The 22,872-nt window shown below is 35.3% G+C and overlaps 2 protein-coding genes across 2 annotated transcripts; one reads left to right on the forward strand and one right to left on the reverse strand.

Annotated features, from left to right (window-relative positions):
* Positions 1 to 4,943: 4,943 nt before the first annotated feature.
* On the reverse strand, positions 4,944 to 9,320 carry LOC143630334 (F-box protein At5g07610-like). Its single transcript, XM_077099386.1, has 4 exons — positions 9,300 to 9,320; positions 6,879 to 7,011; positions 6,488 to 6,721; positions 4,944 to 6,339 (listed from the first exon to the last, which is right to left on the reverse strand). The coding sequence occupies exons 2-4, from the start codon at positions 6,999 to 7,001 to the stop codon at positions 5,512 to 5,514; spliced, it is 1,185 nt and encodes a 394-aa protein (XP_076955501.1). The 5' UTR covers positions 7,002 to 7,011; positions 9,300 to 9,320; the 3' UTR covers positions 4,944 to 5,511.
* Positions 9,321 to 18,718: 9,398 nt separating this feature from the next.
* On the forward strand, positions 18,719 to 21,505 carry LOC143630280 (uncharacterized). The gene is made up of 3 exons (XM_077099340.1): positions 18,719 to 19,070; positions 19,138 to 19,356; positions 21,152 to 21,505. The coding sequence occupies exons 1-3, from the start codon at positions 18,828 to 18,830 to the stop codon at positions 21,212 to 21,214; spliced, it is 525 nt and encodes a 174-aa protein (XP_076955455.1). The 5' UTR covers positions 18,719 to 18,827; the 3' UTR covers positions 21,215 to 21,505.
* The last annotated feature ends 1,367 nt before the right edge of the window (positions 21,506 to 22,872 follow it).

Below are 22,872 nucleotides of genomic sequence, written 5' to 3' on the forward strand. Positions count from 1 at the left end.
GTAGATATATAATATGTAAAAGTTTGTGAAGTAAAAGTATTTCATGTATAATGATAATGAAGGTGCGCAAAAAATGGATAAGAAAAACAACGTTTGAATCTCAAAAAACGAAAACAAATATAAATTGCGTCGGAAAGGGGTCAAAATTTCCGACACACAGAGTTTGCGTCAAAAATGCGTCGGATAAACTTGAAACTCTTTTTCTTTAAAAACGGTCAATATAAGATTCGAACCCGGGTCATTTGTTAAGCAAACATGCTCTCTTACCATCTGAACCAAGCAAGCGACCAAATTGTTTACAATTCAAAACCATAAATATTTATAGATTATTTGGTTTTGTTGATCAATCAAAACATAAAAACCCTAGTTTCAAAACTCAAAACAATCAATCGACCTGTCGACGGCGGACGCTCCTTCCTTCTCGCCGTCTAAGCCTTCATCGTTCGTTCTCGCAGACGCTCCCGTCCCTCACACCATTGATTGCTCTCTACTGAATCTCAAAACAAGGTATGTCTTCCAACCAAATTGGATATCGTAAAAGTTATCTGAGATCCTTTTTAAGTTCTTAATTTATATTGTAAATAGAATATATTAAATGGTGTTATAGTTCAACAAATCGTTGTCAAATTTGCATTTGAGATTTGAGACACATATGTAGAATATGCTTTAACATTTTATTGGTACTAATTGTAAGTGATACTCCTGTTGAGATTTTAATACAAGAATTATGTATTTCTTTCCCATGTATTGGATAAATAAAAAATTTATATTGTTATTACAGCAACAATCATGATAGTTATCAACACAACACATTATATATGCACTATCACATACTCATGTGCATATTAATCTGTTTGGACCTCGGTAATACATGGGATGCTAAGCTTGTTTGTTACAAACCTTCAGGATCACTTATACCAATATTTTGTATTGATAAACTTCTAGAAAGAAAGCTTCACTTGTCTCATTTAATAATCATTGTGCAACAGCTACCAAATTCGATTAGGGCTTCATCTTTATAGGTTGTCAATTATAAACATTCGATTATGACTAACTTAATTTTAAATGGATTTTGTAAAATACTAGATTCTAAAGAAGAAAAGTTAAGTTAGAAGAGTTTTGTTTTAGTTTGAGAAACTTAATGCCTTTATAGCTTGTCTTTTTTGAAAACAAATGTATATTCTTGGTTTTTATTGGGGTTTGATTACATACTAATTATATTTGGCCAATTTTTTTGTGTTGGAAGATGTTGCAATTTAGTCTATTTGATAAGTTACATGATCATTGTTGCAGTTGCATGGTGTTTACATTACATCTGGTAGCTGTAAGTTTGTGATAAGCGTATTACTTGTGATAGTCATGGTATTCATGGACATATCCAGCCTTTGAATGGTATATCACGCAAACAGCAGGCAGTTTATAAGCTTTTGATAAAGGTATGTGGTTTTAGATCCAATAGTTTGAATGGACAATTGTAATTTGATTACCTTTCAGTTTACTTAGAATTGATATACGAACAGTTGGTTGTAAGCATGTGAAGTATAATTATTTGGAACATAAATTGTTTATTAGTTCTTAGTTTGTGAATTATAATTGGTTGATTCATAAACTCTTCAGATGAAGATGAATTTTATTTATAACAACATTGTGTTTGTTGTATACACATTAGATTTTTACATGGTATATCTATTTTCGATTATTTATTATCATAGCGGGGTGTCGTGGAAAATTTTCCCGGCATACACGGGACTCATAATTTGTAGGATTTTCCCGGCATACAAAAGGTATGTTGTTATTGTTACTATCGTCATTGTTTTCAATATAGTTATTATGTGTTTGTTTACTAATTAATATATAAATAACAAATTTATAGGATTCAAGTTCAAATGTAAGGTAATATGAGAGAAAGAGTTCAAGGAATGCAACAACAAAAATCGATGAAGCGACACAAAGTGGAAACAGGTGTAGAAGAGGCCGTAACCTTTCGTTTCTTGGTATTAATTTTTGGTAGACTATTTTAGACATATTTAGTTTATATTGGTTTCGTTTATTGGTATTAGTTTATGGTAGACTATTTTAGACATATTTAGTTTATTTTGGATTTGTAATGACTTTGATTCTATTTGAGTTTTAAATAGTAAAAGTTGTTTTGTGATTATATTTGATACTCATTTTAGATATATACATATACATACATATATATATGTATACATGTGTGTGTGTATATATATGTTTTTATATGTATATGTATAATTTTTTATATTAAAAAAATTAATGCGTCAGAAAACAACTTACATACGCGTCAGAATTGTGTCGGAAAACATTTTATTGATGCGTCGGAATTGTGTCGGAAAACAATTTATATGTCGGAATTGCGTTGCAACACTAAAAACTAATACGTATTTATATATATACGGTATTATTAATACGGTAATTATAATTATTTAAACCTATTAAAAAGTGTCAGAAAAGTGTCGAAAAATTGTGACAAAAAAATGTGTCGGAATTGGGTCATAATTTGCGTCAGAATTGTGTCACAAGGGAATTTCAGACGGTGGTTTTTCTGACGCGCAATATGAGTCGGAAATGCGTCGGAATCGGTCGTTTGTGACACCTTTCCGACGCATTTTAGTGTCACAACGCTATCAGTTTTCTAGTATGGATTTAGAACTGAGTAACAGGTCGAGTCGGGCGAGCTCAGGTCATTTATAAAAGTACAATAGGGTCGGAATGAGTCAATGCAAAATAAATGGTTAATTTGGTTCGGGTTCGAGTAGAAAGAGGCCAGGTCAGAACGATGTCGAGTCAGAACAAGTTTGGGGCCAAAACGGATTGGTTTAAAAAAATGGTGTATTTCAAATTAATGTATATTTAATGTTTGCCTTTTAATTTTCGTTACAAGTTACGCAGATACCGTTGTTTAAATATACCGGGGTCGATAAATACGTGTCCAGTCCCACGTAGTACCCTACACTGTTAATCGCCATGAATTACACGCGTGGTGTTGGTTAAGCATGTTCCAATGTCGGTAACGTGCATTCTCGCCGGGTTATGCGTATTCAATATTTGATAACACGCAACTGGCTTTGCACGAGTTACGCGGTCCAGTTTTAGGCTACGTGTGCACTGTCACCAGGTGACGTATGTACCGACACGGACTATGCATTCACTGTGGAGTTTTGCGAGCCCCCCGCTGCATCGTGCGGGCACCCAGCTAGTATTATAAAACGAGCTTAGCTTAGGGGGTGTTTGGAATTCCTTATTTTCATCAACTTATAACTTATAAATTTTTTGAAAAGTTAATAAGGTGTATAAGGTGTTTGGCAAACCATAAGCCCTTATGGATTTTAACTTATGGTGAAGGCAAAATAGAGGGGTTTTGAAAAGTTAGAAATATGTAACTTATAAACTTATTAAGGTTGATTTATCTATTACACCCCTCTCACCCTTAAATCCCATTACACTCCTTTTAAAAAAGAGTGTCCTTTTTGGTCATTTTGATTTTCCTTATCACATAAGCTAATCTAAACATTCTTTTAAAAACTACTTTTCAAAATTTCATAAGTTTATAATTCCTTTTAATCAAAAGTCCTTTTTCACTTAAATAAGCAATCCCAAACACACCCTTAGCTTAGCTCGGATTTCGTTTGGAAAGAGCTCACTCGATACGGCTTGGTCGGCTTGATTATATTATAAAGCGAGCTTAGCTTAGCTTCGTTCAGTTTGGCTCTCTCGTTAACTCGGCTTGGTATGACTTTTTCAAAAATTCATCATCATCATCATCGTACTCAGTATATCCCACCAACAGCAATGCTATGGTAAGGTCTGAGGAGGGTAAGATGTAGACAGCCTTACTACCTCTATCCCATAGGGATAGAGAGGCTGCTTCCGGTGAGACCCCCGGCTCGATAGTAGTTTTGCATCAAGCCTTGGACATAAGGCACATAGCACTCAATCATCGGGACACCGGCTGATCGGTGCATGTGCCCTTGTCTTTCGGCTATCAACGCCACCACATGATGCCTGATTAACCTTCTGCCACTTTTAACGTTATTTTCACGAGATTAGTAAAATAACGTCAAAATTAGTGCAATTTTACTTTTTCAAAAATTCATATTTTTATTTGTTATTCAACTAAAACTTAAATCGTTTGTACATCAGGTAAAGAGTTATTTTAAACTTATACTATTTGTAGGACCCCTAGAAACTTAAAAAGAATAAAAAATGAGACAAGCAAGCTCGGTTTGAAACTAAGCTGATCTCAAGCTCAAATTTTCAGCTCGGTTTAGTTTGCCATGGCTCGGCTTGGCTTGCAAACAGTCGTTTACGTATGTCTGCTAGTTTTAAACATTAGTGTTTATAATGGCTATTTTACCCGTATTGTATCATTACCAAATCTAGTCTTGTAAAAAGCAAAATAAGACCATAACAAACCCATCCCATGTTCTTCTTCTCTAATATCTTACATCTTTTTCGAGCGACTTGGTAAGGCCAAAATCAAATGGCCTCCGCAATTCACTTTAGGGTCTTGACATTGCTACAAACCATGATATAATAGGGGATTTATCTTGTTAATTTGAAAGTAAGAAATCCCTATGACCATGAGGAAAATTTTATTTATTTGCCTTTTTTCTTGATTTATTTTAGATTTTAAAATGTCAAGAATGATATATTAACTTTTCGAGCGCGCATCAAGAATGAACTACATACTAATGCAGACTTCTCCTATCATACATGTCTAGGATGATAACAATAAATGGAATAAGATCAATGGTTATAGTAATCCATTGTTGCACCCTCAAAACCCTAGGTAATACTACAACCGCATTGTTACTAGGGGATCTTCGGAGGGGGACCTTGGTTCTCTTGGTAGTCGACAAAACGTGAGGTGTGGTGGTGACCGGGCACAAGCTTAAAAGGGGTTTGTGGAAGCAACACTAATTCACATGATAAATACATAATACATACACAAGGGAAAACTAAATACCTATTACTACTAGATAGCAGATACCTATTACTTGCTGCATGGACAACTATACTACCTGACGTAGATTAACAAAAGTAACAAAGATAAATCTTAGACAAAATCCACATGTTAAAACTCAAAAAGAAAACCAACCATCATCCCAAAACCCAGTAGTAATATATGTACACAAATCACCACTTAACCAAAAAACAAAAACATTGTCAAATCCATGATAACGAGATGATTAACCAGAACCACGAATAGAAACCAGGCTGTTAACATAAGAAAACAACTTCTCAAAGCGACCCAAAATCCCTGCGCGTCGAGCCTTGTCCTCTTTCACGTGATAAACATAAAGACGATTCTGCCCCCCAAGACCCCTTCAAGGCCAAAGCGATAACATCATCACACGAATTAGACAACACCTCACAATCCAGAAACTCCGCACTTTCGAGATTGTCATCAGGCACAATAACAGTCTTTTTCAAAGACATAAAACCATCACCATAAACCTCCAACACACATGATTTCCTGTAAGACTCGTATCATGCTCTCACATAGCATATTTCTCCATGAATATTGGTCAATGCACCTTCACTTTTACCAAAAGAAAGCTTTTGAACACTGTGGATCTCGTTCTTCAAATCAAACGCCAATAACCCGCCATCTTTAGTTTCCCAGTAAGCAACTCCATTGACAAAAATGGACTCACTTTCTACATCGGATGCATCAAGATCTGAACACAGCTCATCAGATAACCTCCAAGCTTTGGTTTCTGAATCATATATGTCAAAATACACAATCTTTTGATCCTCGGTATCAAGAAGGGAGAACAAACATATAACTTGATAATGCGGTTCAAAGTTTAACGAAGACGGTTCGAAAGCAAGCACGAGTTTCGGGTTATGATGGTAAGACTGAGAAGGGGGTAGAAATATCCACTCTCTATTTGCAGGGTTACAAACGTATAATTCGTCTTCATTGTCAGCAGATTGGCAAAGAAGCAACCCGTTGCACGAGCTTTTGATAGAAACTTGCCGGGGAAGAAAACTTAGAGACGGGCATGGAACACCATAAGCAGACTTCTCGAGGGAGATGAAACCAATATCATTATAACTCGAACACTGAAAAAAACCCGAGGTTTTTCTGAAGAATTGACTTTGCTCGTGTGCACAAAACGGACCAGATAACCATTGGTTCCATTCTTTGGAAACCTTTCTGCATTTGACTAATGCTTTAGCGGGAAGGTAACGGGTTATGTGATTCTTGGCTACCTCTTTTAGGTCTTGTTTTGCGTTGAGATGAGCAGGGGGTACAAACGGGTCCGGATTTGAGCTCATGTAAAGCATGGCAGTCAAGTCGTGCTTTTTACCCTGTAATTTTGTTGGGAAACAAATAAGAACTTGATATGATAGTATGATCATTTCACATATTCACCTAAAAATTGCAACTTTTAAGTGAATATGTGAATAATGTGATATGATAATACTATCATATTAAGTTCTCGAAACAGATGACTACCTTATTGGCGCTAAGAAGAACCGGTTGCCCTTCTGAATCAGAATTGATTCCGTCGCCAAATCCCATGTCGTCTTCTACATATTTTTGTTCTTCATCTTCTTGTTCTTGATTTTCTTCATCAGAAGCATTGTCCTGTGAAACAGTATTGTTGTAAAAAGCCTCGTCGTCGGTCAACACAAGTGTATCAGACATATCAGAACAGAGTAAATCATAAAAACTGGCATCAGATAGATCCTGAAATGGAATATAAACATTTATATGTCATCTGTTCTTTATTCGTGACCTTAATATTATTACTTATTCTTTCTCCTTCAACCGTATACACAACACAACAATAACTCGATCGAATGTTATCAATAAAACAACAAAATAACAAATCTTGTCAACAAACCTGTACCTTGCTGCCAGAATCAAGGCCTTCCGCGTCCAAACGTTCCGTTTCACTAGCGTAATCATCGAAGTTGACCAGTTCATAAGAACCATCACTTTGAACATCCTCCTTTGACTCCTCCATTGAATTAAACCTAGAAAATAACACTATAACTGTATAAGAACTAAAAAAAGCCAATTAATTAGTGACAAATATGACTGCAAGATGTTAATTATATCAAAAATTCATGAAACCCTAGCCAATAATTATAAAAAAAAAAATCAAGGCTGATAAACCACTGTAGAGTATTATTATATTAATCAATCAATGACTTTTAAAGTCAATCAAAGGAGACGCCCAATGTTGTAGTAACTACCGAGGAATCAAACTACTAGGTCATACTATGAAGCTATGGGAAAGAGTGATTGAGGTTAGACTTAGACGAGAAACTCAGGTTACGGTCAACCAATTTGGCTTCATGCCGGGGCGTTCCACCACAGAGGCAATACACCTTATAAGAAGATTAATGGAAAAGTATAGGGAGAAGAAGCGTGATCTACATATGGTGTTTATTGACCTAGAAAAGGCCTACGACAGTGTGCCACGACAGGTGCTCTGGGAGTGCTTGGAGGGTAGAAGAGTGCCCAGGAAATACATAGAGATAATTATGGATATGTATACCAGGAGTGAAACAAGTGTCCGTGCGCCAGTGGGGGATACTGATTTCTTTCCTGTAGAGGTAGGTCTTCACCAGGGGTCAGCGTTGAGCCCGTTTCTTTTTGCAGTAGTCTTGGATGAGTTGTCAAAGTCGATTCAGGGGACTCTCCCGTGGTGCATGATGTTCGCAGACGATATTGTGCTACTTGCTGAGAAAAAACAAGATCTAAACATGAGGCTTGAGGAGTGGCGAACAACCTTAGAGACAAAAGGTTTAAAGATTAGCCGATCTAAGACGAAGTACCTACACTGTGATTTTGGTGAGATAAACGACAGTGAAGAAGCACACATCACAATTGAAGGGCAGGTGGTACCGCAGGTAACGAAGTTCAAGTATTTAGGATCATTTGTACAGAGCGATGGGGAATTAGACAGTGATGTGACCCACCGAGTTCAGGTAGGATGGTGTAGATGGAAAGCAGTCACAGGTATATTATGCGACAAGAGTTTCCCGACTAATCTGAAGGGAAAATTCTATAGGGTGGCAGTTAGACCTGCAATGCTATATGGAACAGATTGTTGGGCCATTAAGAAGGCACAAGTGCGGAAGATGGAGGTAGCAGAAATGAGAATGCTACGTTGGATGTGTGGGCACACAAGGCTAGACAGAATAAGAAACGTTGTGCTTCGCGAGATATTAGGGGTGGCGAACATAGCAGACAAGATAAGAGAGTGGAGATTGAAATGGTTTGGACATGTAAAGAGAAGACAGACGACGAATCCTGTTAGATCCGTAGAAAACATTACTATAGAGGGGAGGAGGGGTAGAGGACGACCGAAATTGACTTGGGATGAGAGGATTAGGCATGATTTGATAGACCTAAACCTCTCCGAGGACATGGTTGAGGATAGGAATTCGTGGAGAAGTAGAATTAAAATTAAGGATTTTTAGAGAGAATTGAATACCTTAGGGCTTAGACTTAACTTATTTAGGTCACATACCATAATGGTATTTCCCTTACATATTTTATTATTATTATTATTAGCTTTTATATTGCGGTTAAACTGTGACCTTATTATTAATATTATTATAATTAGTAGTAGTTTTTTATATAACTGTTAAACTTTGATTTCCTTCTTTTGCTTCATACACATGTTCTTAGAGCTGAGGGTCTCTCTGGAAGCCACCTCTTTATTCCTTTGGATAGAGGTACGGTGTGCCTACATCCCACCCTCCCCAGACCCTACCTATAGCTCTGCTGTCGGTGGGATTTTACTGGGTATGATTGATTGATTGATTGATTGATTGACTTTTAAAGTCAACAAATATATCAATTAACCGATTAGGGTTTACTCGTAACGAACAGAGGCGAAATTAACCCTAACCAGTACAAAATCAGACAATTAAACAGAAAAATCAAACGAAACGATGAACCGATTATCTAATTTTGTAATCAGAACCGAAACACAGCAAATTCATGCGTACGGATGAACGATCGTACAACTTTTTCATGCAAAAATGACGAAGAAAACGGTTTGATCATGCATGAATGCGGTTAAAAAGAGGGGTAACATAATAATAATAACTACTTACGGTGGGATGAATGAAAAGAAAACTGGAATTGATGAGTGAAAACTCGAGGAATGAGATGAGAGAGGTGAGTGAAAAATTACAAAGGGAAATTATAGGGTTATGAATAAATATGATCGTCAAGGATGGATGGATGGATGGATGGATTATTATTATTATTATTATTATTATTATTATTATTATTTGCGTTGTACCTTCCGAAACTCTTCTTTGCATGTAACGAGAAAAACTAGTAACAAACACTCCGTCTTTTCGATGGATGATTGAAACTTAAGGTCAAGGTCAACAGATTATTATTATTAATTAATATTATTTTCATTTTCAAATTATTATTATTAGTTTGGAGTAACCTTCACGCCAACATTAATTGGGAGTTACGGTTAAAAAGTTTAATAGTAATAATGAAGTTATTATTGTAACATTTAGAAATTTATATTAGGAATTTTAAACTAAATTAGCAAATAAGTGTTTCGGTTTGGATGCACTTCCTTAGTTAATGAAAGCTAAAGCAAAAAAATATAGTCGTAATATAGGTCCAAAAAGGTTCTGAATTATAGATAGAAACCCAAATTATACAAAGTGTTCGATTTACCCAAATATGTGAGTTAATTAGAAAATTGATAACAAAAAACAATTAAAAATAAAAAAGAAAAGAAGAAAAGGCTTTGGTTGTTTTGTGAAAAATAGAAACTTTTGTGTGAATTTCGTTAAGTAAAAGTTTTTTAGTATCCCTTCTTGGGTAGTATTAAATTGTTCATTGTGTCATTAAGAGACTACATTTAATAGTTATAAAACCTAAGAATGAGTGCTCATTGTGTCATTAAGAGGTTACATTTGAATAGTTTATAAAATCTTAAGTATGAAGAGTTAAGAGGTAACCAAATAGTCTCGGTTATTAAGAAACTAAGAAAGAGCGCATAATAAATTACTTAGTCACTAAGCAATGATAAATTTAGCAAATATTGGAGCCGGTAACAGCTTTTACCGTGAGAAATGTAATAATGTATACCTATATAATTGGTACCTTTTCCCTTTGAAAAAGGAAAGAAATAATAGTTGTGGATGCATTCTAAGAACTCACCTAAAATAACCCGGTTAATAGGTTATAGTCTAGCCTACCTATTTTCATAAGTATTAGTATTAGTATTACTATTTAGGCTAACATTTTTACTACCTGTTTTCCTAAGTGTTAGTATTAGTATTACTCTTGAGGCTAACATTTTTACTCAAGAGGACTTAATGATTTAAAAAGTTTAATAATAATAATTGATATGGAATTGATCTCGTGCTAAAGTAATTAACAATTACTAACATGTTTTACGGAAATAATATATGCCATAAATGTTTGTTGTGATGATATATATGAAATAAATATTTTGATAGTGGTGGTTGCATTTTCCAATGTACATCTAAAAATCTAAAATCAACTGGGTCAAGCGATTGACTATCGAAATTTGACTATATTGAACATTGACCCACTAACATAGAAACTTCATTGAAATAAACCAAAATTCTCGTATCACAATATAAGTTCATGTGTAAAATATAAATCATGGGATGGTGAATTCTATTATAAAAACGAGCTTCTAAACAAGTTAAATAATAATACAAAAACCACTTATATGAAAATGGAAAATTAAACTAAGGTTGATCTTATGAAACTCTTACCTTGCCTTAGGGATCCTCAGAGCGAACTCCTCCTGCTTAGGTCTTGCATGGGGGTTGCTAAGTTGCTTTTTGGGTTACGAACATGCCACCCCCATATGATGGATGATGCGGTATCCTGTTTTGATAAGGGGCTATGAGAAGCCATCGAAGACATAGTTGTATGTGGAGGCCCGTTCTTTGGTGATCTTCAGTGGCGACTTGCATCTTTACCGATGCGCTTAGGGGGTTTAGGCCTTCTTTCGGCTCATGATGTTGGGGTTTACGCTTTTGTAGCGTCGAGGGCTCAGTCTTGGAAGCTACAGAATCACATCTTAAGGAATAGCGGAGTTGTCGACCTGGACCCAGACTACGTGCAGGCCCTGGAACGCCTAAATGGCGCTCTCCCAGACTTTGACATTGGCGGTTTCTCTAATATGGACACCGCCCCACCAAAGCCTCAAAAAACTTTGGCGAATGCCCTTTTTGGAAAAATCGCTCAGAGCCTGGGAGAAGTTTTTGGATTGTCCCCCCGACAGAAGGCGGTTTTTGAATGCTTACAAGGTCCTCATGCCCAAAATTTTCTGACCGTTATCCCGATTGATGGCTTGGGCCAAAGCATGTCTGCGGTCGAGTATAGGGCCATTCTTAAGTACCGTTTGATGGTCCCAATGTACCCAGAAGACGAAACATGTCCGATCTGCCGTAAGGCCTGCCTGGATAAATTCGGAGAGCATGCGGTTCATTGCAAGGAGATGCCTGGGTTCAAATACCGACATGATTGGGTGCGGGAAGTTCTTTGGGACATCTTAAGGCGAGCTGGGATATCAGCTAAAAAGGAAGCCCTCGTAAACTTCCTTACAGACCCCACGGAAGGGAGATCCACTCTACGACCGGCAGATTTGCTCGTCTTTGGTTGGGCCGGGGGAAAACACGCTTGTGTTGACCTCACAGGGGTATCTCCCTTAGCTGGTTTGAGGGATAATGGGTTTGTAGCTGGGCAAGCAATGAAAATGGCTGAAACGAAGAAGGTGGAGAAACATGCTAAAGCCTGCGAAGAGAACCAACATGTTTTTGTCCCTCTGGCTTTTGATACATTTGGCTCTTTGGCACCGGAAGCTATCCGTTTTCTAACCAGGGTCCAACAGGTTGTGCATAGCAATGTGTCGACTCCAAATGGGCAGGGGTATGTCTTTAGCAGGTTAGGGTTTGCAATTCAGAAAGGGGTGGCGGCGCAGCTTGTTGCCCGCCTACCTGCTATATTGATGTAATATCTATGTTTCTACATATTGGAACCCAATTTTTGACACATCCAAATAAAGAAAATTGATATGTTTAAAAAAAAAAGTATTTTGTATTCACCTCCATGGATTTATATATGAAGTAAAGAAGATTAAACCTTTATGAATAGTATCAAACTATCAACAACATATGTGATTTGAAGCAAAGAACATTAAACCTTTATGAATAAGCTCAGCATGTGATTTCAACATTTTCCATTTATGAAAGATCATGATATGTTTTTTAGTATTGCTTGTTGGAATTCTAATTATGAATTTAAGATGCACGTTGATACGAACTTCTAAGAGTTTCGAATGTTAGAAATTGGTAAGTTATAGATTCATCTATTAGGAATAAAAATAAGTATTATCATCATTTTTGCAGTTTGTGTGACGAGTAATTTCACAAACCTAAAGGCACCTCTTTTCTTATTTTCTGATTTTCATTAAGTTAACACATAGAAATGTGATGTTAATAGTTGAATCTGAAGATCTCTTTGTACGTGTCATTGAATTAAGGCAGAGACAAATACCTTAATCACGATTGCAAACACAAAACGTTGAACTCCAACTCTTCTTATGCTGCCCCTCTAGACCGTATTTTCTTCTAAAGTTCTTTAGGGTTTAAGTGTTTTCCGATTTACAAATGAGCTAAAATGAGCTAAAATGATCACCAGTATATCTGTATCATATATGTATATATATAACCTAAATCAAGAGCGAAAAACTATTAAGTCGGTAACGAACATGTCGTGCTTCTGATCGTGACTAATATGACTTTGATTTCATTCCAATTTAAATTAATTCAATACTAGGTTAGGAACCCGTGTATTACACGAGTTGGACAATGAATACTGTATAATTGATAAATCTTTAAATACATTATATGATTAAAATTACGTATTGCATATAATAATGAGAAATGAAAAGTTAATAAATCTCTAAAATTACAAATAAGTTCCAAGTTTTATTTATACAAATAAATTGTTACAGTTTTACTGAAACATTAACAAACCATACGTTATATAGCAATAAAGCATATACAAATCATATACATTTTTTTATTTGAACTAACTGCTAATCAAAATACTGGACAAGGAGTGTTTCGGTTCCAACCGGTTCATACGAAATTAGTCACTTTGACCTTCTACCCAAACCGCTTATGTTTCTAATTTTGTAAATAAGGTCTTTTGGTCAAAATAACCTAGAATAATTTGTTCAATTGGTTTCTATCCAACTCGCTAATGTTTCTGATCATGTTTTTGTCGTGGTAACATCCAAATTTGTCATTGGCAAAGGAAATACATTACACGCAACTTGGAACGAAATATAAACCAAGAGTCAATATACTTCAGGTTTGTGAGAAGAGTAAATAATTCATTTGGGTAAATCATAATCAACAAAAGGTGTGGGGCAATGAACATGACTTTAAAATATGAATCAAACTCCTTGATAAACCACGAGCAAACTTATATCAAACCCTGGTCGCAAATATCAAAAGGTATTTCTTTATATAAGAAATATTTTCTTTTATTATATTTCTTGAAGTTACAAGAATCAATTTTTTTTAGAAAAATAGTTAGGATAGAAACACACATTTTATTTCTTTTATTATTCAATTCATATTCTTTGTTGATGACACTTTTCCCTAAGTTAATCCGTTCTTCTAAAATAAACCAACGTTAAAATAAACCCATATATAAATATTAGTTCATAATTTAGAATAAAAAAAATCCATGGAAGGAAGAAGAAACTTATCAAACAAAGAAGTTAAAACATATAAATAAAAATTTATCTTTCTTTTTAAAAACATAGTGTCTTAACTTCAAATATAGACTTGATACTGTGAACTCGAGCTTGCTTGTCCTAAGATCTAACTTGTCTCAAACCCGATCATAAAAGTCAAAAATATTTCTTCATTCGATAATTTTTCCCTTGAAAGTGCGCCCCTAAAATATCATAAAGGAAAACAATGTAAAATAATGATCCAAAAAAGAAAGCTAAATTCTTGTTAAAATCACATTATACAACCAATACCTTAACTTAATCAAGTGTTCAATCAAAAACCACTCCATCATGGATAGCGTTGTTTGTGAATAGTAAAGCACAAACTATTTACCATATGAGAAAACATGATCTCAAGATCAGCATTCTGAACAACAAAAAAAATCCAAATAGTTTGGCAACAACTCACAAAATAAAAACTAATGCCAAATAAACACAATTCTAATGTTTATACACAAAAGAAAAGGCAAGTAAGAGAGATTCGGTACCCAACAACAATGTTACGTCTCATATCTGTTGTCCCGCATCATTTTGTGAAAACGTCTCGATCTCCATAGCATTTTGTGTTTTTTATGTTTCACATCCATTCTTCTTGAATGTGCTACTAATCAAATAATTAATAATAATCAAACTCTTTTAAAAAGTTTGAGAATTGGAAAATATCATGGTTGATTGAAGGCATATAAGGCTTTTGAAGTAAAATGATCATATACTTCTGAAATGTTTCTAAAAAATGTAACTACCTCTAAAATAAATAAAAATTATTGGTTATTAACAATTAATGTACAGAATAAGTTATTAACAATCAATGTACAAAAAAATAATTTGTAACAAAACTAATCACAAATCAATCAATCATAGCATAACTATCGGCCAAAAAATAATACTTACTAAATGCATAAGATAAATATTAGCCACAAATTAACACCTAGTAAACGCATAGAAGCAATCATTCACTAAATAACTTGTTACTGCTATCAGTTACAAGATGATTAACGATTTGGTTATCACGATTGGAATAGGGATTTGGGGTATTAATTTATCAGGGTTTGCATACAATCGGAAATTATAGATTCAAATACGGATTTGTATAACGATTTCAAGAATAGGAAATTAAGGTTGGCAAAACATTATAATCATACCAGGTTTTGGAAACATACCGATTTGAAGATCTGAATTTGGTGTGCAATCAAAAGATGAATGGCGATTTGAACCTTCAATAGGTTTTTGGAGATCCGGATTTGTGAAAGCGTCTGATTTGAAATCCAAGAGTCTGGTGCATAGATGGGATAACTAAAAAGGCTAGATAAGGAATGTTTTTAAATCTTAACTAAATTTTAATTTTAAATTAATAAATTTAATTAGAAATTATAGGTCAATACATGATAGTGCCACTTGGCAAACTATTAGGCAAATTAAGGGATTTGTGGTTCAACCAACATTTTTGTTTATTATAATAAGTAGACTAGTCTTATTCTCTGACAGGTTTAGCCCCTTACCTATTTTTAATTAGCATTTCATTCTTTTTCCAAAATCCCGTAAAAACATCATCGGATTTGTTTGTATACCACACTACCACCTATATATAAGATTAATATAAATAAAAGCGAGTATCGTTAACTTGTGTTTTTGCACTACTAGAAAGCTAGGCAAAAGCGACTTGCAATTTACAATTCATACAAACAGGTATCAAAAGAATGGCTCAGAAATGACTTGATTATAAATAGATTACAATTTTAATTATAAAGTTATATAAATATCGGTCATGAAACACTTCTATGGTTAGTGTTGAAATGAAAACTATGATCTTTTAGCGCCGGTTGCAAAAACATTTCTATCATAGCATAGAGTTTCGTGAAAATCAGCCGTGTAAAAGGTTCAAGCCATCATTTTGCGAATAAATATATGCGATTGTTTCATAATTGTTTATTTCGTAGCGTTAAGTCTTTTATTATTAGTCTAATAGTCTATAACTAATTTAAATTATTTAGAGAAGATACATCTTTTGATTAAAATAAGCAAGTTAACTATTAATCTAGTTTATAATTTGCGAAAAAATTAGATGGATCTGGGATTTTTTTTGGTTTTAAACAAATGTATAGTAACTTCTTTTTTTCTTTTCTTTTAAAAAAACAATATATTTTAGTGGTAAACACGCACCTTGAGCCACTCTCTGTTGAGTACTTGCATTGCACGGCACCGACTTACCAAAAGTTGATGTTGATATGGCAAAATTGGTACTTCAGTACAACTAGACTCACCTGTTTGGCCTTTGAACTTTTACTTAGTTCAGATTAACTGTTTCAAAATTTTCTACACGTTTTTAACCTATCTAGGGGTTGTCTTGGTATCATTTTAATGGTCATTAAGGCTGTCCTCTATGGTGGGGGGCTTCGAAGCCCCTCCACCGTACCACGTCAGTGTCACGTAACCAGCGGAGGCATCGAAGTCTCATCCCCGCTATGGTAAAAACCCCTCTTCCGCGCCCATTATACACACACACACACACACACATATGAATGTATGTTTGTGTGAGAGATAGAGAGAGGGCCCACTAAAAACCCCTCTTCCGTGCCCAGCTTTGCAACCACCCTGAGCACCAACACCCCACCACCAAGGGCGTCCCTTAGTGGTGTTGAGCGCCCAATGGTGCCAGCCAACTCAGCCAACCCCACCCCATAACGGGTAGCCTAAGAGACTGACCCTAAAAGACTACGGCCCTGTTTATTTTTGCCTCTTTTCTCTGAATAGAGGAAAACGTCTGATTCGGTCAGACGTAATCAGACGTGGGGTTGTTTGTTTTTTTTCTGGCATTAAGAGGTTCAGCGTCTTAATAGCATCTGAACCAGTAAGAGCTTTTAGCGGGTCTGAAAACCTCTTAACCCAAAAAAAACATACGTTTGTCTCCCCCCTCCATTAACTTCTAACTCAGAGACTAGGCTCCATCTCCGGCTACTAGAGGTTCGTCTCTAGCCTCCACCTCTTAATGATTCAGATTTCAGACATTTGAACCACCTCTTAACATTCAGATGTGGTATTCAGATTCAGACTTAAATCTCTAAAAAAACAAACGGGGCCTACCTCTTAATGATTCATTGTCTTTTAACGGTTAACAGATAACTTTAATACCTCTTAACCATTAATAAGAGAATATGAACCATTAAGAGGCTAACAAATAGCCCATAGCCATCTAGACTTCTATGCTCAATTCTATTTATTTTAGATGTTTTAAATAGTAGGAATAAAACAATATATCAAAACATATAACGTTTATATCTATAGTTACAAAATGAGTAAAACTAAAGTGAAAATGCGGAGTAATATGTCAAATGGTGAAGTCCTTTTGTTGTGAAGTATCATAAATCATGAACTTTTTTTCGATGTTACTATAAAGCTTTTATTTATGAACTCATCGGTGCAGGCTGGTCTATTTCTTGGTGTATTTCAGACGGAATTAGAAGATCGGTGATGTGACATCTCAGACTATCCCATAGGAGCACTAGGGCAACGTAGGATAGAACTTTCATCAAAGTTGTATTTAGTAAAGGTTTAATTTGTAGCAATTTAATGTTTGTAATGGTTTCAGTAAGTCTTTAGCTATGTATGCAACATGTAACTCTTACATGAATCAAATAGAGAAGGCTCTATTGATGATAGCTTAGGTGAAGGCTTGTCAAAAGTGACGTGCTCGGGTTTTGGGGTGCCACAACTTCCAATCTTAATCGTATATTGTTTGGGCCAACTGCCTTAGCAATTCCCACCTTCCTAAGGGTTATCCTTAACACTTCCTCTATGATAGTAGACTTATCAGTTGTTTGTTGTCTCGTTGTATAGTTGGATTACATCTTCTTTCCCCTTTGTCAAAACAATCCATTGTATCCCTTTAAAACTTCATGATTCACATCCTACCTTCTCCTAACTTTTACAATCTTAAATATGTCACCCTTCCCTCCTTAGTTTGCCAATGTTTATACATGTTCTTATAAGCTATAATCTCGCTTGTACTCCTCTCATTGCACCTCAATTACTCGTTAAAACTCATTTTTTGTGACTCCTAAACTCTTATGCCCCGTTTGCATTTCCGGTTGTGACTCAAAAGTCTTCTTCACTAGTGTAAGGGCGCTCAATGTTCGTTATAACATCCCAATCCATTTTCTTAAAATGAAAAAAAAAAAAGAAAAGAAAGATAATCACCTATATTTTTTACAAGCATATATAAATGCAGAGGTGAACAAAAAACCCGATCCTGGAACCGGACCTGAAAAAAACCCGAAACCGGGTTTTTTATTAATACTTAATATTCGAACACATACCCGACCCTACCCGTAGGGTACAGATAAGATATGCATTTCAACACCAAAACCCGTACCCGGAACCGGACTCAATATGTGCCCGGTATTACCCGAAAACCGGAATCAGGTTTTCCAATACTCGAAACTGGTTTTTCAAATACCCAATCTATAACTGAAAAATACTCGAAAAAAAGCCCAAAAACCCGAAATAGGGTTTTTTCTATACCCGGATATAGGGTATTTAAATACCCGTTTTAGAATATCCGGTTTTATACCGGACCCGAACCCGATGCATAGGTATTGCGAATACCTGGTTATACCCGAACCCGTTTTCATATCAAGAACCTTTGGGCTTTTAAAGCAGAATTCAATTGGGCCAAGCATGAATCAACCCGCTGTTTGCGAGCCCTAACGATTAACAAACAGTAGCGTGAGTCCGTAATGGCGTGATGTGATGTGATGTTTGTTAACCCCACCCATATCCTGGAAATTTGACAATCTCTGCAACAAAATCAAAATCAAAATCCACATGGCAGTGATGACGGATCCATCCCACGCAACACCATAACTACTCTGCATGTTCCGATCAAAAACCTCAATTCGAATATAGTAATAATAATAATCCCAATCTCAAAACCCTCAGATGAACTCCGATTAAACCAATTCAATTGAATTCCAGTTGCGCATATTAATATTAATATTCCTTCAATTCGAAGAGAATATGAGGGATGAGGATCCTTTACCGGTATCAACATCATCATCATCATCATCATCATCCACATCATCAGTATTGAAAAAGGAAACCCTAGATAGAAGAGGCCGCTACAAGTTCTGGATCCTCTCCGCCATCCTCCTCCTTTCCTTCTGGTCCATCCTCACCCTCCACCTCTCCCTCGCCAATCTCAACCCGTTAACCGAAGATTTCACCGCCCGCTCCCCGCTTTTCGACCATTTCGACGTCCTTGTTCGTTTCCTCCCTTATTTTGTTTAACTGTTTGCATTGAATTTGTATTGATTGATACTTTGATTAGGAAATTGAGGAACGAGAGAAGGTTGTGAAGCATATGTGGGACGTGTACACGAATAACCGGAGGATTAAATTGCCTCGCTTCTGGCAGGAGGCCTTTGTGGCTGCTTACGAGGACTTAACCAGCGATGAACAGGAAGTCAGAGAAGCTGCCGTATCGGAGATTGCTAAGATGTCGTTTCACTCTGCCGTTGATCTTCATCCTCCTCACCTTCATCCCACGGTGCGTATTGTATCTAAAGCCCTAGGTTCTTCACTTAGTTTATCGGGTTGTATTGTGATCATTAGTGTTCTGTTTGTACATTTGTTTAGAGTGTAGAAAATGGGAAGTAAGATAGCTTTCGGTTTAGATTTTAAACAACTATTCAATATGAAGATGAATTTGATTTAGGTACATGTGATCTATTTACACTATTCCTATTGGATAGAGGTACGGTGTCCCTACATCCCACCCTTCCCATACCCTATTTATAGCTTTGCTATTGGTGGGACTCCACTGGGTATGATTGATTGATTGATTGATTGATCTATTTACACTATGTTTCTTTATAGAATAGCATTTATGCATATAAGAAGTTAGCTGGATTAAGCAAAGATTGATGATAAACGATGCTGGTCTTATGATTAAGGCTCTTACTTATTGAGGCGGGCATTATTTCATCAAGTATACAATAACATTTATGCATATAAGAATTTAGTTGGATTAAGCAAATATTGAAGATTACGAAGCTGATCATGTACTTAACTATGATTAAGGTTCTTATCTATTGAGGTAGGCATTGTTTCATCAAATATAGAATTACATTTATGCATATAAGAAGTTAGTTTGATTAAGAGAAGATTGAAGATTAACGATGCTGATTAAGTACTTAATTATAATCAAGGTTCTTATTTGTTGAGGTAGGCATTATTTTCATCAAATATAAAAAAGTATGCAATCCCATATTGGTTGGAACTATTTGAAAATGCAAAATTTGCCAGATTTTTAATGGCAGGGCATACAAATGGTGTGCGATTATAAAGTGATGTGTATTCGTTCAAAACAACCAGTCAACCACTTTTCAAACTGTTAATTTAATGAAATATGGATCAAATGGATACAGTAACTTATTAAGGTATTGTGGTGATGGTAGCTTAGACTACATTCAACTTAAGATTATAGGATATATCTGTGCAAAAGGTCAGGCTTTTCAAATGCTTAATGGGACATATCTGTAGAGTGTGGCAACTATTTGAGCTATTGATGCTAGGTTAAACCGTATGTTGTTCAAAATAATGAAGAATCACTATATGTGATAATATCATAATGAATGCATGCATTAACTCATTAAGGTATTGGGTTGATGGTAACTTGTATTACATTCAACTTAAGATCTAGTATATATATGTGCAGATGGTCAAGCTTTTTCAAATGCTTAAGGGTGCATATCTGTAGACTAGAGTGTAGCCAATATTTGACTGTGTCGGGTAATGTGAAATCGAATTTGCCCTCAATTGTATATTTGTAATTTAAATAGCTTGGGGGTTGACCCATAACTTATTTTGTCCAAACCTTTTAAAGCATTTTATATTTTTATATATAATTAGTGTGTAAAATATGATTAAGAAAGTTACTCCATAAGTTATTTAATATACTGAAGATGCTTTGACTCAGGAGCTTTTTTGTTCTTACCAGTTTGACCTGTTAAAGACTAAACCTAACCGGATATGACTCTTTCTTAAGTAATCATAATTTCCACCTTGAGATAGTACCATATGATATTTAGAATTTTGCTGGTAAAATTTTGTAGTTAATGATTATTATTAGATAAATTCGTTTCTTACAACCAGCCAGCCTCATTTGATAATGTAATTTAACTCTATGATCCTCTGTAACGCCTTGAATCTTGTTATTAATCTATATATTTTTTATAAATAATAAATAAAGCTGTGGCTGTGCTTTTGCTTGTTTCTCTTACAAAACACTATTGCGGGTTTACATATCTTTATTTGATATGCTGTTTTGATGCTTGGAACAGAATTTACGAGAGTTAAGCTTAAGGCACACACAACAGATCGAAGATGGCCTTCCATTGCAGTAGGCAAATTTGAAGAAACCCGAAGATTATGTTCAAGAAGAATATTGCCATTCTTTTATACAGGTTGAATCTGCTCTTAATTTGCTCAAATCATTTTGTAGTTAGTTTAAGGTAGTGTTGAGAAGATTACATCATACCACAGTTTCATATGCTCTTTACACCAACACTTTGTATTTATTTATTTAGGAACCAATTTCAAATATTTCAGCTTTGCAAATTTGTTTATCGTCTGATCATTTTGGTGAAGCAAAGAAACTTGACTAGTTTACAAACTAATTATACAGAGGCCATTAACACTTTAAGATGGAAGGCCTCCTCTTACTTGCCTCCACCAAACGTTTTGCTTCACAATAAGTAAAACCTTTCTTCTTAAACATGTTTAGGAAACTCCAAAACTCACAACCTAAACCACATGGCCATGGCTCTGGGTTCATCTACGTCTGATAGGTACAGATTCAAGTGCATATGATTACCAAACAAGATAAGCGAAGATCATGAAAATGACATTTTATGGATTTGGTTATACACGTAAATACGTATTGCTAGTTCACGCGTGCAGTTTATGGTTGTATATATTTGAAATGTATACATCTGACATAGCTAGACCCGCGATAAAAACTAGATGCTTGACAAATAATTTGCGTAGTCGTACATACTAATACATTTATGAATACATGGTTAATTTTGCATATTTTATAGTTTACAAGAGTTAAAACTGGTACGTTACCATATAATTTAGGTTTGTATATGTTTTGAAATGTACAAACTTAATAATTAATATCACTGGACACATCAAAAGTAGATCCACCATAAAAGAAATGTACAATATAACTGGGCACACCAAAAGTAGATCAACTGTAAAAGGTAGATAGACAAATAATTCATGTATACCTGTACATAGACAAACTACATATATGAAATAAGGGTGCAGTTACTGTACGCTAATGTTATGTTAATGCCTTAACGTAAGGTAGGTACGCGAGACGCTCAGAAAACGCTCAAAAAACGGTCTTCGTGAAAAAAGTAAAGAATTGATCGATTAACCCTCCAAAACTGTTTTTTTCGGTGAACAAATGATTGATTGGATATGTATTGACGATTCTGAGATATTTGGATGTGATTTCATGGATCGATTCGTGAAAAAATGGATTCGCGTACGTAATGTACGTTAATCATTAGTGTATTGGATCTTTTCACTATGAAATAATTTCATATTATCATAGAGAGTTATAATTATATCCAAAAAGCTATCCTGCCTAAATGTCTTTGCTTCCTATCCTCCATATCGGATTTTTCCTCCTTTCTCATCACATGAGCTCAAAGTTGAATCTAAACCAACTCATTAGATGTTTGATCGTGGACGGATTAAAGAAAACAATAATGTATGTAGGTAATTAGAGTTTACAAGTAAAATTTATGAGAGCGGATGGAAAAAAAATCGTGATGAGACATGGCAAAACGTTTGGCCTGTGACCTATTGTGATGTAGACCAATTTTTGAATGTTGAGCAAATGTGAGAATGATACGGTGTTCCAAAATGTCCAAAGGCTAACTTTCATGTTTTTGCTTCGTCTTTTTCGCTACTACCTAGCACAAACCATTTCATCGATGTAGTAGTGTATTTTTTTTGTAACCACAATACAATTTTCACACATTTATTA

The sequence above is a fragment of the Bidens hawaiensis genome, unplaced genomic scaffold (assembly GCF_021521415.1).
Source record: "Bidens hawaiensis isolate Kalapana, Puna unplaced genomic scaffold, B.hawaiensis_p1.1 tig00005637_1, whole genome shotgun sequence".
In the NCBI taxonomy this organism is placed as follows: Eukaryota; Viridiplantae; Streptophyta; class Magnoliopsida; order Asterales; family Asteraceae; genus Bidens; species Bidens hawaiensis.